Source organism: Chaetodon auriga, chromosome 23 (assembly GCF_051107435.1).
Source record: "Chaetodon auriga isolate fChaAug3 chromosome 23, fChaAug3.hap1, whole genome shotgun sequence".
In the NCBI taxonomy this organism is placed as follows: Eukaryota; Metazoa; Chordata; class Actinopteri; order Chaetodontiformes; family Chaetodontidae; genus Chaetodon; species Chaetodon auriga.
Window position 1 is genome coordinate 4,407,664 of NC_135096.1, and position 12,645 is coordinate 4,420,308.

The following is a 12,645-nucleotide window of genomic DNA, read 5'->3' on the forward strand; positions in this document are numbered from 1 at the left end:
GGACGGACATGATGTGAGCTAATTCTACATGATTCCTCCACAGAGTCCACCAGGAGAGCTCAGAGGTTCCCAGTGGTCAGTCTGCCCAGCAGCATCAAACTCACCTGGACTCCATATTTATGGTCTGTACATGTACAACAGCTGCTTTCACATCTATTCTGTTCACAATAATCTCCACGCTGTACTTTTTAGACCAGTGGACCGTCAGTCTGTCCAACATGGATCTGATGTTTGCTTCCATGATTTCACTTTGTGTCATTCATATCATCTTCTGTTCCAGCTGCTGGAGGAGACCATCGTCTCTTTTGTGAGTAACGAGCTGAAGAAGATCAAGACGGTTCTGAGTCCAGATGACCCAGAATGCTTAGAGAGTCAGGGGGAGGATGAGGAGATGTTAGACAGTGAGGATGCAGAGCAGAGGAGGAGCAGCAGAGAGGCATTTCTGAAGATCACACAGCACTTCCTGAGGAGAATGAAGGAGGAGGAGCTGGCTGAGCGTCTGCAGAGCAGTAAGAGGATTTCTCTAAAGGTTTAACTGCTGGATCAGTGGAGCATTCACTGATGTCTCAACAGATGGACCAAAATATGTTCAGACATGGACATTAAATTCTCATCTGAACTTTATGAATCACTTATTGATTTATTTGTTGTGTCATCATTCAGAACATCTTGCCTCAGTTTGTCAGCATAAACTTAAATCTAACCTGACGGAGAAGTTCCAGTGTGTGTTTGAGGGGATCGCTAAAGCAGGAAACCGGACCCTTCTGAATCAGATCTACACAGAGCTCTTCATCACAGAGGGAGGGACTGGACTGGTCAATGAAGAACATGAGGTCAGACAGATTGAAACAGCATCCAGGAAACCACACGGACCAGAAACCACAATCAGATGTGAAGACATCTTTAAACCACCTGGACGAGATGAACCAATCAGAACAGTGATGACAAAGGGAGTGGCTGGCATTGGGAAGACGGTCTTAACACAGAAGTTCACTCTGGACTGGGCTGAAGACAAAGCCCACCAGGACATACAGTTCATGTTTCCATTCACTTTCAGAGAGCTGAATGTGCTGAAAGAGAAAAAGTTCAGCTTGGTGGAACTTGTTCATCACTTCTTTCCTGAAACCAAAGAAGCAGGAATCTGCAGGTTTGAAGAGTTCAGGGTTTTGTTCATCCTTGACGGTCTGGATGAGTGTCGACTTCCTCTGGACTTCCACAACAATGAGATCCTGAGTGATGTTACAAAGTCCACCTCAGTGGATGTGCTGCTGACAAACCTCATCAGGAGGAACCTGCTTCCCTCTGCTCGCCTCTGGATAACCACACGACCTGGAGCAGCCAATCAGATCCCTCCTGAGTGTGTTGACATGGTGACAGAGGTCAGAGGGTTCACTGATGAACAGAAGGAGGAGTACTTCAGGAGGAGGTTCAGAGATAAGGAGCAGGCCAACAGAATCATCTCCCACATCAAGACATCACGAAGCCTCCACATCATGTGTCACATCCCGGTCTTCTGCTGGATCACTGCTACAGTTCTGGAGGATGTGATGAAGACCAGCGAGGAAGGAGACATGCCCAAGACCCTGACTCAGATGTACATCCATTTCCTGGTGGTTCAGTTCAAAGTGAAGAACATGAAGTATGATGGAGGAGCTGAGTCAGATCCTCAGTGGACTGATGGCAGGAAGATGATTGAGTCTCTGGGAAAACTGGCTTTTGAGCAGCTGCAGAAAGGAAACCTGATCTTCTACGAATCAGACCTGACAGAGTGTGGCATCGATATCAGAGCAGCCTCAGTGTACTCAGGAGTGTTCACACAGATCTTCAAAGAGGAGAGAGGACTGTACCAGGACAAGGTTTTCTGCTTCATCCATCTGAGTGTTCAGGAGTTTCTGGCTGCTCTTCATGTCCATCTGACCTTCATCAAATCTCGAGTCAATCTGCTGTCAGAAGAACAAGCAACCTCCTGGTGGTCTAAAGTCTTTCGAGACAGAGAACATGAACTAACACAGCTACACCAGAGTGCTGTGGACAAGGCCTTACAGAGTCCAAATGGACACCTGGACTTGTTCCTCCGATTCCTCCTGGGTCTGTCACTGCAGACCAATCAGACTCTCCTACGAGGCCTGCTGACACAGACAGGAAGTGGCTCAAAGTCCAATCAGGTAACAGTTGAGTACATCAAAAAGAAGATTGAAGAGACACCTTCTGCAGAGCGAAGCATCAATCTGTTCCACTGTCTGAATGAACTGAATGATCGTTCTCTGGTGGATCAGATCCAACAGTCTCTGAGTTCAGGAAGTCTCTCCACAGATAAACTGTCTCCTGCTCAGTGGTCAGCTCTGGTCTTCATCTTACTGTCATCAGAAAAAGATCTGGACGTGTTTGACCTGAAGAAATTCTCTGCTTCAGAGGAAGCTCTTCTGAGGCTGCTGCCAGTGGTCAAAGCCTCCAACAAAGTTCTGTAAGTAGAATTTAGTCATTTTTAAATGCTCTATCCCTTTAACAAGAGAAAAATAAATAACTTCCTGTTTTCTTCCTGTGTGTCTACAGACTGAGTGGCTGTAACCTCTCAGAGAGAAGCTGTGAAGTTCTGTCCTCAGTCCTCAGATCACAGTCCTCCAGTTTGAAAGAGCTGGACCTGAGTAACAACAACCTGCAGGATTCAGGAGTGAAGCTGCTGTCTGCTGGACTGGAGAGTCCACACTGTGCACTGGAAACTCTCAGGTCAGATCAAGTTACTGTTTGTGTTGATGGATTTAAGTTAGTTCTGTACATTTAGAGATTCATTTAGTTTAAACAGTCTCTCTCATGTCAGGATTTGAATGTTTTGGTCTACTTTGTTTATTTTCAGATCTCTGACTGACATTGATGATTTTGAGTTTGTGAAATGATGATCAGACATAATTTCCCAGTCTGCAGTTGTAGGTCATCTTTTCTGTGCATGTCAGAAAAATGTGTGCACGTGTCTGAAGGTGTGAATTAAAAACAAAAATCCATCAAATTTAAGTTTGCGGATGTGTCATGAAGTTTCGTACCTGTAGAAATATTTTGCGAATCTGTAATTAAATTCTGTGTAGGAATATTGTCTATAGTGAGGTTTCACAAAGTGCAGCATGGGTCATTAAACCTGATGAATTTGCTATTGATCAGAGTGCTGAGTCATGGGAAATATGAAATCTGAAGGACTATGAGTCAGCAGTTTGAGTCCAGCACAGAGGCTGTCTCATGTGAAGCTCAGTGGGATGAAGGACAAAACAAATTGGACCAAGCCAGGCTTCCTCTGTGTGAGCTGCCTCAACTAAACATGAACTCCAGGCAGAGATAACGGCATCACGACGGTGGTTATCAGCTTCCTTTGTTAACTCAGGTTTCCTTCATCAGGCTCTGTGCACGCTCCCATAAAAAGAGACGTTTGCTTCATCATTTGACTCTTTGTCACCACAAAAAGGACCAATCATGTCCCCCCTCCTTCAGTCCAGAGGAACAGGTTGTTATAATGGAGAGCTTTGGAGAATGTAAAAAATAAAAGAAGAAAATCAAGACTGTTGCTGCACATAAGACGAGAGAGGAATGCTGGCAGAAAACTGCTGATCCTTTAAATCATTCACTTCATATATTTGTTTCAGCACACAGTCACTCTCAGAGCCTCGTGTTTATTTCTAACTGCACATTTGAGAGTCTGAAACTTTAAAACTTCATCCAGCAGGTTTAAACATGAGACTCAGGAACTGGATTCAGGTCTGACACTGTCCCCTCATGAAGGACGCATGACTGTGTTCTTACAGACGTGAAGACAATGAATCAACATCTACAACATGTTTATGATGGAACAGCAAAGATTTGCACACACAATGAGAAGAGACTCAACATTTTAAAATAAATGTTCTTTTTCTTCTTCTTCTTCAGACTGAGTGTCTGTAACCTCTCAGAGAGAAGCTGTGAAGTTCTGTCCTCAGTCCTCAGATCCCAGTCCTCCAGTCTGAGAGAGCTGGACCTGAGTCACAACCACCTGCAGGATTCAGGAGTGAAGCTGCTGTCTGCTGGGCTGGAGAGGCCACACTGTCCACTGGAAACTCTCAGGTCAGATCAAGTTACTGTTTGTATTGATCAGCATAGAGGCTGTATCATGTGTAGCTCTGGAGGATGAACTATGATGTAAGTCTGACAAAACAGCTTTCTTTGTTCACTGAGGTTTCCTTCATCAGCCTCTGTGCAGATTCCAAAAGAAGAGATGTTTGGTTCATCAGAACTGTCCCTGCAAATAAGACAAGAGAGACATGCTGACAGAAAGCTACGAGCCGATGATAAATCCCAATAAACTCATCAGTTGTTCTATTAGCTGCAGTACCAGCAGTGTCAAATGAAACTGACAGTAAATCAGGACCAAACATAAAACCAGAATCCAAAGTGGTCTCTAGATTCTTTACCTTCATCATTCTTTTAGTGAGTTGAAGATCTACTGTGTCAGATTTAAAGTGTTAATATGACCTGAAGCATACAGAGACAAAATGATTGATTACCAGCTAAATGCAAGAAGGTTCCTGTGGCTGAAAACAACATGAAGCATCAGGTTTGTTCTGCTGTGGTCACACGGCTTTGAACGTCTGGCTCAGCAGGTCTGCAGACAGAACGTATTCCCTCAGCTGAGAGTCTGGATCCTCATAGAGAAAACCATCAGGAAAAGAATTAAAGTTCAGTCTGAAACTGTGAACAGAACCTCGTCTGGAGCAGGTCAGGTGTGGGCAGGGTTTGTTTTGACCAGAGAGAGAGGACTCATCAGGGAAGATGGCGACTGCAGGGTCCATCCAATGGCTGGACAGACTGCTGTTGGCAGGTGCTGGTCCAGTCTCAGAGCTGGGTCTTGGTCCAGCTTGCCAGAGAATGAAGCAAAGTGGTGCTTGATGTGTGTGGCCATCAGGAGGGATTGTGACAGCCTCAACCACAGACACAACCAGAGCTCCACAGAACACAGCCTCTATGGCTGACTCAAACTGTTCCTCTGAATATATCACACAACTCTGAGCTTTCAGTCAGTGGAACAGCAGCACAGCTGTGTTCTTACAGACATGAGGACATTGAATGGACACCTGTGTGGACTGAGAGACACTCAGTGAATTATTTCCTACCGGCTCAGTGAACTTGTAACTGAAACTTCAGTGTCACTCACAAAGATAGGAAATTTGTGTTTCAGTCTCTCAGACTCTGAAACTTCACTGCTGAAAATATCTGAAGTATATTCAGATTATGATGGAACAGCAAAGATTTGAACACATGCTGAGAAGAGACTCAACATTTGAAAATAAATGTTCTTTTTCTTCCTCTTCTTCAGACTGAGTGGCTGTAACCTCTCAGAGAGAAGCTGTGAAGTCCTGTCCTCAGTCCTCAGATCCCAGTCCTCCAGTCTGAGAGAGTTGGACCTGAGTCACAACAACCTGCAGGATTCAGGAGTGAAGCTGCTGTCTGCTGGACTGGAGAGTCCACACTGTGCACTGGAAACTCTCAGGTCAGATCAAGTTACTGTTTGTGTTGACAGATTTAAGTTAGTTCTGTACATTTACAGATTCATTTAGTTTAAACAGTCTCTCTCATGTCAGGATTTAAATCTTTTAGTCTACTTTGTTTATTTTCAGATCTCTGATGATTGATGATTTTGAGTTTGTGTCATGATGATCAGAAATAATTTCCCAGCCTGCAGTTGTAGATTATCTTTTGTGTGCATGTCAGAAAAATGTGTGCACGTGTCTGAATGTGTGAATTAAAAAAAAAAAATCCATCAAATTCAAGTTTGCGGATGTGTCATAAAGTTTTGTCGCTGTAGAAATATTTTGCGTATCTGTAATTAAAATTTGTGCAGGAATATTTTCTACAGTGAGGTTTCACAAAGTGCAGCATGGTTCATTAAACCTGATGAATTGACTATTGATCAGAGTGCTGAGTCATGGGAAACATGAATTCTGAAGGACTATGAATTAGCAGTCTATATCCAGCACAGAGGCTGTCTCATGTGAAGCTCAGTGGGATGAAGGACAAAACAAATTGGACCAAGCCAGGCTTCCTCTGTGTGAGCTGCCTCAACTAAACATGAACTCCAGGCAGAGATAACGGCATCACGACGGTGGTTATCAGCTTCCTTTGTTAACTCAGGTTTCCTTCATCAGGCTCTGTGCACGTTCCCATAAAAAGAGATGTTTGCTTCATCATTTGTCTTTGTCACCACAAAATGGACCAATCATGTCCCCCCTCCTTCAGTCCAGAGGAACAGGTTGTTATACTGAAGAGCTATGAAGAATGTAAAAAATCAAAGAAGAAAATCAAGACTGTTGCTGCACATAAGACGAGAGAGGAATGCTGGCAGAAAACTGCTGATCCTTTAAATCATTCAGTTCATAGATTTGTTTTAGCACACAGTCTCTCTCAGAGCCTCCTGTTTATTTCTAACTGCACATTCGAGAGTCTGAAACTTTAAACTTCATCCAGCAGGTTTAAACATGACACTCAGGAACTGGATTCAGGTCTGACACTGTCCCCTCATGAAGGACACATGACTGTGTTCTTACAGACGTGAAGACAATGAATCAACATCTACAACATGTTTATGATGGAACAGCAAAGATTTGAACACACACTGAGAAGAGACTCAACATTTTAAAATAAATGTTCTTTTTCTTCTTGTTCTTCAGACTGAGTGGCTGTAACCTCTCAGAGAGAAGCTGTGAAGTTCTGTCCTCAGTCCTCAGATCCCAGTCCTCCAGTCTGAGGGAGCTGGACCTGAGTAATAACAACCTGCAGGATTCAGGAGTGAAGCTGCTCTCTGCTGGACTGGAGAGTCCACACTGTGCACTGGAAACTCTCAGGTCAGATCAAGTTACTGCTTATTGTAAAAACGTTGATGTCTTTCTTTAACCTCAGAAGTCCATACATTTGACACATACATACATTGATTGGCAGATTTTTTCTCTCAACGTTCCTTGAGCTGAGATGGAAATCCTCATTTCTGTATTGTTGTCATGTGACTTTGACTAGTGGACGTCACTTTATTCCTGATTCAGTCATGATTAATTACCACAAAGGTGTCGCTGAGGACCTTCAGGAAGTGAAGTGTCGAGAGTGAAGTTGTTGACCTCAAACACAGAAACTGTTGAAAATTATTATGTGTTGTAAATCCTCCCACGTGATGCTGCTCAGCCTATCAGATCTCTACGTTTTGAGAGCAATGATTTGACGGACACTGCAGGACCCTCAGATGATCTTCCGTGTGTTGTTCTGTGTGTTTTCAGGCTGTCAGGCTGTCTGATCACAGAGGAAGGCTGTGCTTCTCTGGCCTCAGCTCTGAGATCCAACCCCTCCCATCTGAGAGAGCTGGACCTGAGCTACAATCATCCGGGAGACTCAGGAGTGAAGCTGCTGTCTGCTGGACTGGAGGATCCTCACTGCAGACTGGACACTCTCAGGTATGAAGAGGCTGCTGCAGCCACAGTCAGTCAGTGTGAAAGAGGAGGGAGAGCTGGAAACATGTTGTCTGTCTTTTTGGTTGATGGTGGATGTGAGTGAGACATGAACAATCAAACATGTAGGAAACTTTTGTCCTTTGATCACAACATAAACACTGGTTGAACATGAAAAGGACATATTTGTGTTGGAGGTCTCAAGGAGAACATCTCCAGGAGCAAACATGATAATGACCTGTTGGTCATAATTGATGCAGTTTGGACAGATCTCTGCATGGAAAAAGAACTGTCTGTCAGTTTGACAAATGTCCTTTTTGTCCCCAAAAGACATAAAAACAAGCTTCCAATAAGTCCAAAGCAGTTCTATTTAGTTCAAACTGCTGGGACCTGACAACCACAGGACAGAGCAGGACTTTTGAGACGCTTCATTCAAGTGTTTTCCTCAAAATGTTGGACTGTTCCTTCATCAGTGGAGAACAATTGGACTGAACATGGTCTTCACAGCAAACATGGCTTGTAAATATTTCCATGTGCAGACATCAAGTGGCTCTTCTTGTTCTAGTATTCACACTTCTAATGAACACATGAAGCATGGTCACATATGGGACATGACGAGGAGAACCGTGTCCAATAATCAATGATTAAATCTCTGTTGGTTTGTTCAGTGAAGACAAAGTCAGACTGATTATTGATCATCACAGGTGGGAGAGTGAGAGAGCGATCAATGAGTGAAGCAGCTTAGAATAGAAGTCAGCAACAGATTGAAATGAGGAAATGAGCTGATGAAGGCAAATATGATGATGAGAGAGAATCAGTGTCGCTGTCAGTGTCTGAGCAGAGCTGAAGAGGTTTAGGGGCAGCAGGGAGAAGCAGGCCGGATCAACATGTTGTGTTTGTGTGTATGAGAGTGATGTAACGTCCATGTTTGCATGCTGAAAGAGGAGGTGCTGCTCTGACCCCCCTCCTCCTTTCAGGGCGGAGCCTGCTGGAGTCCGATGGTTGAGACCAGGTCTGAGGAAGTGTAAGTGTGTCTTTAATTTGACTGATGAAAACAAAGCAGAGCACATTCAGCCATCTTCAAACTGTGACATCACTCATTCACATCTCTGATGTCATCATCAAACTGTCCATCAATCAACAGATGATGGATCAATAACTGCAGCTGTTTTCTTCTTCTTCTCTCCATCAGATTCCTGTGAACTCAAACTGGACACAAACACAGTGAACAGAAACATCAAACTGTCTGACAACAACAGGACGATGACGTATGTGAAGGAGGATCAGTCATATCCTGATCATCCAGACAGGTTTGACTGCTGGCCTCAGCTGCTGTGTGGAACTGGTCTGACTGGTCGCTGTTACTGGGAGGTTGAGTCGAGAGAAAGAGTTGATGTATCAGTGAGTTACAGAAGAATCAGAAGGAAAGGAGACAGGAGAGAGTGTTTGTTTGGATGGAATGATCAGTCCTGGAGTCTGGACTGCTGTGATGTTGGTCGTTACTTTGTCTGTCACAATAACAGAATAACATCCATCTCCTCCTCCTCCTCCTCCTCCTCTGTCTCTCACAGAGTAGGAGTGTATGTGGACTGTCCTGCTGGCACTCTGTCCTTCTACAGAGTCTCCTCTGACTCACTGATCCACCTCCACACCTTCTACACCACATTCACTGAACCTCTTTATCCTGGCTTTGGGTTCTGGTCTGGTTCCTCAGTGTCTCTGTGTCCTCTGTAGGAGGGAGAGTCTCCTCCTGTTAGAGAAACACTGCTGAACAGATCAATGAACTTTGTTGAAAATGATTGAAAAGATTCCTCATTTACTTTGTGAACTTCTTCCACTTCCAGTCCTTTAAAGATGGAAGCTGTGATCATTAAACTGTGGAAACACTGTTGACTTGAACCTTCAGCTGTGCATTGATTTCAACTCTGGATTTTGTCCCAATCAAAGCTGAATGTTGCTGTGAGTGTTTGTTGTGTCTCTCAGATCAGGACTAGAGGTCCACCGATACGGTTTTCTCAGGGCTGATACAGAATATTAGAAATCAAGGAGACCGATAACCGTTAAAATATCAGATATCACCTTGATTGTTTCACTTCATGTTGTGATTTCATGGTTCATTTTACTCAACAACATCGAGCTGAACCAAGAATCAAGTGAGCACAAACTAATTCCTGATGACTGATAACACTTGAACTGTTTGTTGACGTATTAAGACATGAGGAAGGTGACAGCAACCTTCAAAATCCAAGACAAGTGACCACAGCGAGAGCAGCACAGGTTTCCCTCAACACCAGAGACAACCTGAGGGACGTGGACCTCGTTAGCAGGTGTCCACTTCATTCAAACAACTTTATTACCACCAACAAGTCTTCAGTTTGACCAGCAGAGGTTTTGGTGGCTGATAACATGTCGTGATACTGTTTGTGACTCAAACTTTGATTTGGAGTCAAGTTTCATCTTCGAAAGCAGAAAAACAAGTTTGGAAATCATTGTTAAACAAATCTGTCAAAGACTTTTAGAAAAGTTTTCAAACTTCAACGGTACATGAGAAACAACTGAAAAAAAGGAAACTTTTTTTTATACTTTATTGTGTCAGTATGCTGTCTAGCAGTTTAGTTTATTCACAAACAACGACAATAAAAACATGCATTCATCAATAAACAATTTACTCTTACCTACTGTTTCACCTACCTTGGATCCTTTGTCGTCCCTGTGTGAGCAGGGACCTGCTCCAGTGTGCATAAGCAGCTGCACTCACACCTACACAAACACAAACACACATCAACAACACATCAATGGCCTGAAACGTGCGCCCCCTAATTCGGAGGCACTGAACACGCCAGTCTTGGTCCCATGTCCCATGTTGGCTAAGAGGGTGCGTGATCAACAAGTGATGCTGTGTAGGGTGGGCTAAAACTTTCCAGGAGTTGGAAGATGGAAAGGTAAGATGCGGCCCCGTCAGCTCTTCAAAAAGTCGACATTTTAAGCATATTCTGTGTGTCTTCATGCATTTTTATGTGAAATTAGACATTTCAGGCATTTCAACCTGTTGACACGCTCACACACCACACAGAAATTAGCAGGATAACGGCCACCAAGTTGCGCCGCTATTTATTATAACAGTGGAACAGGCAGAGGAAATAGTGATGTGCTGGTCGGACATTTAGGGTTACAAAACATCATCGGCCACCGCCCAACGCATCCAGCTTCTTGTGTCAGTCTATGCCTTCGCCTTCAGAGTTGAGGATTCATAGTCTGGGATGCTTATTGCAGGGCCTTCCCTGTAACACTGACTGGTGACCCGCCTTTAAAAGACCAATGTACAAAGGCTGGTTTTCTACACTACCGGCCTTACTACCACAAGTGGAGGGATCTCCAACTTAGGCAGTGGAGTCAATACATACTGTGTAAGCATTGTGCATGTCTTGTTAATGGAGGCAGCTGTATTGCATCATTTTTTTCCATGCACACCATTTCTGCTTTTCTGCATTTCTGCTATATATATATATATATAGCTATATATATATATATATATAGCTATTACGCTACTCACTCACCTTTTTGTACTCCATGGTACAGCTCATTCCATTTACAGATTTACAGGAAAGGCAACCCCCCTCAAGCAGCCCGAATACAGAAGACACTGGACAAGGAGACCGCGTGGACATCAAACAGACCCACTGTCTATGACGTTGTGAAGGCCGGGGTTCCCCCTCAACAACAAATTGAGGACAACAAACTCCAAAGGCAAAGGCACATGCACACATGACTTGCAATCCAATCCCCAATATTAACTGAGTGATTACTTCTATGTGCATGTGTTGAGTCGGTGCTCCCAATTATTAAATGTTCATTTATTATTTTGTGTTTATGATGGGCAAACTTAATGTTATGTTATGTTTATTGAGTGTTTGAGTTGATTGAGGACTGATTGACTGCAGCTGTCTGATATCCATTGTGGGCGTGTTTAATAAAAGTCTCGCACCCGCAGCTGAGTTCAGTTGTGTGTAGGTGACCCGGGAAACAGCAGAGCGTCTCCGATTCATTTCTCCTTGTATACGGTGCTTTTTTCTCTGACTTCTGGGTTGACAATGCTGTGCCGCTGTATAGCCCTACTCTGTCAACAGGTTATGGGCCCAGAGTAATCCAGAGACAGTTTAGCGTGTTTCCACTGTGTGAGATGATTAGATGCTGTTAGCACCATGAGCAGAAGAATTGCAGACACAAGCCGCTGGTCTCAGCTCCTATTTGACGGAGATGAAAAGAATTATGAACTATGGGAGACAAAATATTTGGGCCACCTTCGTCTGCAGGGCATGAAAAACACTGTTTTAAATGACACCGAAACGGAAGACGCAGAGGAGCTGCCAGTGGATGCAGCCTAGAATGCCGAGGCATATGCAGAACTTATTCAGTTCTTGAATGACAAAAGTCTATCGCTGGTAATGCGAGAGGCAGCAGATGACCGGCGAGAAGCTCTGAATATTTTCAGGGACTATTACTAAGGAAAAGGAAAGCTACGCATAATCAACCTTTACACAGAACCGACATCACCTCAAAAGTCAGTCAGTGAAAGTGTGACTGAATATGTGATCCGCGCTGAGACCACAATCACAGCTTTGAGAAATGTTGGAGAAACGTTAAGTGACGTTATGGTTCTGAAGGGGCTGCCTGAGTCCTTCAAAGCATTTGTGGTTCATATTGCACAGCGTGCTGAGAACGTATCTGTTGCCGAGTTTAAAACAAAGCTACACAGCTACGAGGACACAGAAGATGCAGGCTGCAGCAATAGCTGACAACGTGATGAAGGCACGCATGCAGCAGCAGAGAAAGAGACCTGCCAGCGCAGGTGACCGAGGAGCAGAGAGGGCAGCAGCGGACCTGGCGTGCTTCAAATGCGGCCTGAAGGGACACCTGGCCAGAGTCTGCCAGTGCAAGTTGTGGTGCAGTCACTGCAGGAGCACCGCACACCGGGACACCACCTGCAGAAGGAAACAGCGCAGAGACCAAGACGACACAGCAGGTGTCATCGTGAGGGGTCTGATGGTTGACTGCGGGGCAACATCACATATCATCACAGATCTTGCCAAGTTCAACAGGTTTGATGAGGAGTCCCAGGCTGATACACACTGCGTGGAGCTGGCTGAGGGCACGAGGTGCAAGGGGGTGGCCACGGCGATGCAGAGGTCTGTCTGAT

The 12,645-nt window shown here is 44.4% G+C and overlaps 1 protein-coding gene across 1 annotated transcript in view; it reads left to right on the plus strand.

Moving 5' to 3' along the window:
• LOC143316073 (uncharacterized) overlaps positions 1-9,182 on the plus strand; it is a 114,979-nt gene extending 105,797 nt beyond the window's left edge. The window contains exons 8-15 of the mRNA XM_076723788.1: positions 44-122; positions 281-509; positions 664-2,464; positions 2,554-2,727; positions 5,333-5,506; positions 7,281-7,454; positions 8,426-8,472; positions 8,641-9,182. Coding sequence (XP_076579903.1) covers positions 44-122; positions 281-509; positions 664-2,464; positions 2,554-2,727; positions 5,333-5,506; positions 7,281-7,454; positions 8,426-8,472; positions 8,641-9,182 — 3,220 coding nt within the window. The remainder of the gene's footprint in view (positions 1-43; positions 123-280; positions 510-663; positions 2,465-2,553; positions 2,728-5,332; positions 5,507-7,280; positions 7,455-8,425; positions 8,473-8,640) is intronic.
• Positions 9,183-12,645: the final 3,463 nt, after the last annotated feature.